Raw genomic sequence first — 5,821 nt, forward strand, 5'->3', positions numbered from 1 at the left:
GATTGGACTTAAAGTTACTGCCTTATATTTATGTAATGTCAGTCTGAAAGTTAAAAAAAATTCTGTACTTAAGCTAACATTTTATCAATTTCTTAACCTCACTCACTCACACATGTGAACAATGGATCAAATGTAAACAAAGAAAAAGAAAATGGATGAAATCAATTACCTCCCATATGTTCCACAGGACTGCACAACAACAAATAGAGAGCATGTACAAAAGAGGGAAAAAGCATAACAAAACAGAAAAAGCAGATGGAGTGACTCAAGTTAAGCAACAAACACATATCCATGCAGCGTAGCTAACAGGGTTGGGTGTTTGAATTTAATCGATTTTGATTCTGCTTAATCATTCCGCTTCTTATTGATTAACAGTTTCAATTCCAATAAGACAATAAAAAAACGAGTTCACGTTTAGAAAACAAAAATATCTTTATTCTTTCAAGCATTTACTTTTATTGTTTCATTAAAATAAGTGAATTCAAAGTCTTTGTATGTATGTAACACGCATTTTCTGGTGGATGCTGTGGCATTTAACGCTCCTCAGTTTTCTCTTTGGTCATCTTTCCCTTTATTGCCAAAGATAAAGGTGTGCCGTGGCTTGGCATCCCTGGCTCTACTGGAGGTGCTAGAGGTGGCTGATGACACACACGGGCTAGGAGACCGCAAGACATCGCACAACATAAAAACACTGAATAAACACTGAACATTCTTTCAGATCGACGCTGTGCTGCCTTACATGTTTGGTCAAATGATGTGCAACATACAGCTAATTAATCTTCCACATGCATTGCACTTTGCTATGTCATTTTCTTTAATAAAGTGAAGCCACATATTTTAGCATTAACTGTAGTCAAGGTGAGGTTAAAGGAAACTTGCTCTATGGGTCTCACCAATATGAGGAAGATCTGGGTAATTTTATGATCAGAAGAGAAACGTTTTTGGCTTCACGTGCCAGAAATGAAAGGGGGCCCTTTAGAGAGAGCCCCCACAGACTCATGCACCATTTACAGCATGACGTAGACAGTTCCTGGCAGACAGCCACGTCCTTGCATATACTTAGCCTTTGTTTGCAATAGTAATGAGTTATCACGTTTAGGAACCGAATATTTTTAACTAGTACACCGTTCTTGGAATTTTGGATTCAGTTCTAAATTGGAACAGGATATTGGTTGCCAACCCTAATAACTAACAGCACATAAAGACAGAGCCTATTCAAAGCAAAACATGATTAAAATGTGCAAACGGAAACCTTGAAAGTTGGACCTTGAGATAATGTCTGCATCAGTCTTTCCAATTATCTCTACAGCTGTAGCTTAAAGGGTATTTTTCAACCTGGACCCTATGTTCGCATATTTTTGTGATTAATTGGGACAAAAATGTTTTAAATTGGTCCAGTATTGAGTGAAAGCTCTGCAGTCGACAGCAGCAAGACAGGACTGCAACGTAATCCAAAGTACATCCACTAAAGTGCTTGTTTTTGCCACTGACTGTTTCAGATTGTTATTAATAAGTGTCTGATAACATTACGGAAAAGATCCCTACAGAGACAGATCTTTTTTTAAAGAGTAAGATCCTTTTTGTTTAATCACCAATATTTCTTTCATCAAAGCCGCCAGACTCCCTTGACAAAATGTGAACCTGTCAGTGGCGAAAACAAGCTCTGTAGCGGACGTACAATGCAATTGCCCACAAGGATTATGTTGTAGTACTGCCTTGCTGCTGCTAACTGCAGCGCACCCGCTCAATCCTAAACCAATTTCCAAAAAATATTGTCCCAATTAGTCAAAAAGACACAGAAACATGGGACAATAAAGCAAGTTCAAGTTGAAAAATACTGAAGTTACCCTTTAAAGCATTTCAGTGTCGTGGTATGGACAGATCTGTTGAAATGCTGTAAGACAACAGTACCTAAAGCCGTTCTGGCTGGCGTGGCATCTTTTTTGATCCAGAAGGACACCCACGAGAGGACCACGGTGAGGATGCAGGGGATATAAGTCTGGATGGTGAAGTAGCCCATTCTTCTACTGAGGTCAAAGTACACCGTCATCACCACATAGTCACCTGTGTATGAAAACAACATGACACGATGTGAAACTTTACAGAGCCACATGAGATCTTTGGAGGTCCTGTATGTTATGAGAATACAAGTGCAGAGATCTATGTGTAAAATAACACTTGGAATCTAAATGGAGCTGATGGGGTTAAAGTACATTACTGCATATTGTTAACTGTGGAACTTAGTGGCTTGCTCTAAAGGTTAAGATTCATGAGAAATAATATATGCAAATGATGTATAAAATTTCTAAAATTATAAGAGCAGAGTGAGCTCTATGCAGATCACGTACAGCTTCCACTTAAGTTAGTGTCTTATAACTGATTTCTCTATTCAGCTGATATCAGTTTTGTTTACAGGAAGTAAACTTGAACTGCGTTACAAACCTGTATGACATAAATTGTGGTAGCCAGTGAAATGCATCAGTCTGCAGAGAAGTCTTCTTACACACTGACAGTTATGTTTACGTGGATTTTATTATTTATTATAGCAGTCACAGGAAATGCAATGTACCACCAAAGTTAGCGCTGTTGACCTTAACCGTTAATCAAAAATTCATCTACAAAGCACAATGACGGTCATTTTCCTGCATGTTTTGACAGTGGAAGAGTTTTAAATGTTAATGAACAGTCAGAAGCAGCCACAGTGAGCTGTTAAATGAAGAGCTGCAGGAGACAGGCTGCATACCTCCAAGTCCTCAGCAAGGTAACCAACTTAACTGTGTCTTGCTGTTGTGTGGAAAACGACTTGCACCGTGCACAGCAGGAAATCAAATCGTGATTGCAATTATTATTGACTGGCTTTTTTAAAATTAAAAACAATATGTAATTGGTTGATTTTCTGTCGTGAGTTCTGACTGCTCAAGGAGAGTTTACTATAGTACTAAAGTGAACCTGCTCTCACCCACATGAGATGGAAATTTGATATTTTACACAGTAACCACCGGTGTCACCAATATCAACCAGGACTGAAATCTTAAGGGTTATGTCACAGATCACAGATCTAATGTTTTATTCGTGTGGAAGAGGATTAGCAACTCTCTGAAACGGAGCATGATGATGCAGTAAATAATAAGGCATCTTGCTCAGTGTGGCGCCTGCAAAACTCAAATTCAAGTGGTTTTAAAAATAAAAGACTCCTTGCAGTGGATGGCACCGGCAGATGGAGAAGGGGAGAGATAGATGAGTGTTTTTGTGACTTGCACTTTCTATTTTTTTGCAAGCTCAGTGTAAACAAGGAGGTGACGTTACACCTAAGCCATAATAGGACAGCAAGTGGTCTGACTAATGGAACTGACTTGGTGGTCTCAACAGGGGCTTGACAGAAAGGCAGAGGTTTCTTTTTTCATTTACAAATTAAATTCTGCTACCAGTGTTTAGGCAGGGAAAACCATGGACACTGGCTTATTTCATGCCATATTTCTTGTTTCAGATTGTGTGATATTCATCGAGCAATCTTAAGTTTCTTCTTCCTCAAACCAGTTTGGCTGGACTTTAATTTCAAAATTTAGAAAACTAACAACAATGTACAGTTGATGTGACAACCCCATTGATTTCTGCCACTACTTCTACAAAGTGAGTGTCTATCTGTCTACGGACACTAAATATCAACACCTGTCCAATGAGAGTGCCGGCAACACGTTTCAAAATGTTCAGCTTGAGGAAGAAACAGTCCAACAGACGGATCCTACCTGCTGTAGTCGTTATTATGTCTGTAGTGTTTCTCAGGCCCATAAAATCAAACTGGTAGAGACGCCAGGACTTTTGGTCAGCCGCCTCCACTGAGTTCTTCCTCCACTTGTAAATCATCTCATCTCGTGGGTATCCATCTGCAATTACACAGAGCATGTGTGTGTGACCCTTGGCGCTACATGGCACATCCTAATGATGGATTTCCTGTGCAGACAGACCTAGGGCCACCCAGAGCAACATTTGTCTTGTGCTGGAGGCTGGCTAATGAAAAGACAGTCTAGAATGAAGACAGAGGCAGAAGGAAAGTAGATTAAATGAAAGCTTTGGTTCAATAATGTACTGAATCCATCTTGATGTTGGGCCTGACCTTCATATGATGTGCGTGGAGCCTGGGAGTGCTTTTACAAATCGATCATGTGAGGTTAATGATGGGTTAATGATTGCATTTCTGCTTTGGTGTTGCACTAGCCTGGATCTTTCTTGTCTTAAACAGACACATAATCATTTTAAGTAGGAAAGCTAACAAAATTATGATCTTGCCTGATAGCAATTTGATGTAATAGGCTTTCAATTAACAAAAACATTAACTGTGAGGGAAGATGTTTCCCAAACTACTAATTGTTTTCAAACATGCTTGATGAATGAATTCCATTAACATTTGCCACAGTTTTCTCTCATTTGCTATTAATGATGCCATTAATGATTCAACAATCACTACACAAAATGTTCAGAATACAGTTTGCTGTTGACAATAGCTCTTCAACCAAGAAAACGTTTATGAATGGCAACACTGGATTAGCAATATTCCATACATTTGCATAAAACATTAGTAATAGTCTCAAAGCACAATTTGTGACGCATTTATGAATTAACAATATTCGAAAGACTTAATACACATTAGCCTAACAGGAAGACTTGGTTCCTTTCAAAATAAAAGTAGGTAAGTGGTTATCCCATACATGATTTTAGAGCAAAGTTATTTGATTTGCCAGGTATTTAACTGATTGGATAAGACAGAAATTGACATCTGATTACTTTACCTATGAATGGGTTTTCATAGAATTCTGAAAAAAAAAGAAGTAATGTCCTATTTTACAGTATAAAAATGCATATACATGCAAGGATTTAATCAATTCCTATTGAAATGCATCTACTGTATCTGTGAATTACAGTAGGAAATTATTTTTATTATTTTAACAACAAAGCCATTCAAGTGCTTTTATGTACAGAACATAAAAGCACATGCCTGACTGTACTCCATTCAGCTGTGGATTACTGTTAGCAGCGGCGGAATGTAACTAAATACATTTACACTTACTGTACAAATCTGAGATACTTCTACTTTACCTGAGTAATTCCATTTAAAGACACTTTTTATTGCATTTATCTGATGGCAATAGTTACTGATTACTTTATAACAGAGATTTTAGATAAAAACATATTAAGAGCTTATAAAATATGAGCATTGTTGTAGATTAAACAACCCATTAGAGGTCATTTGATCTAAAAATTATTATTATTAAATCTGATTAAAAAAAAGGATTATCATGATCATACAATAAAACTATTTAATTTTCAACTGGAGGAGATTGGACAGCACTCAGTAATAACCTGTAAATTAAAGCTGCAAGCAGCGTTGGGCGGGCCCTCGCACTTGTAAGCGCGTCCGCGCGTGAGCCGGCCGAGTTGCATGTTCTGGAGCTCTGCCGGTGCGGCTGTGAATTTCCTACGCGGTTCCGACGCCGCATGAAGGTGTTATATGTCACTTCCTGTGTCCCCTATGTGGAGCTACATAGCACTTGCCGCTATGAATATAAATCGGTATTGACGTGTAGATGTCTGCGGGGTGGGAGAGTTAACAAGCACGTAAAGTTTGTTTCAGATGTGAGCATGTACACTGAACAATAATGTACCCAAACAATAAAATAAATTCCTTTTATATTTCCCTGCCTTGTTGTTTATGTGTACATACAGAGGAAGAATGTGAGAACAGCACACATTTCATCTTTACTGTGTGTTAGAGCATGGGAGAACAGTGGATACTTTTAATACAGCCCACACCCCTAATACTGTG

General features: G+C 38.3%; 1 protein-coding gene across 5 annotated transcripts in view; it reads right to left on the minus strand.

Annotated features, from left to right (window-relative positions):
* LOC123971639 (gamma-aminobutyric acid receptor subunit gamma-3) overlaps positions 1-5,821 on the minus strand; it is a 31,300-nt gene that overhangs the window by 9,644 nt on the left and 15,835 nt on the right. For all 5 annotated transcript variants that reach the window (XM_046050587.1, XM_046050589.1, XM_046050586.1 and 2 more), the window contains 2 exons: positions 3,747-3,884; positions 1,912-2,064 (listed from right to left, as the gene is read on the minus strand). In XM_046050587.1, the coding sequence (XP_045906543.1) occupies positions 1,912-2,064; positions 3,747-3,884 (291 nt within the window). The remainder of the gene's footprint in view (positions 1-1,911; positions 2,065-3,746; positions 3,885-5,821) is intronic.

The sequence above is a fragment of the Micropterus dolomieu genome, linkage group LG05 (genome assembly GCF_021292245.1).
Source record: "Micropterus dolomieu isolate WLL.071019.BEF.003 ecotype Adirondacks linkage group LG05, ASM2129224v1, whole genome shotgun sequence".
Lineage (NCBI taxonomy): Eukaryota > Metazoa > Chordata > Actinopteri > Centrarchiformes > Centrarchidae > Micropterus > Micropterus dolomieu.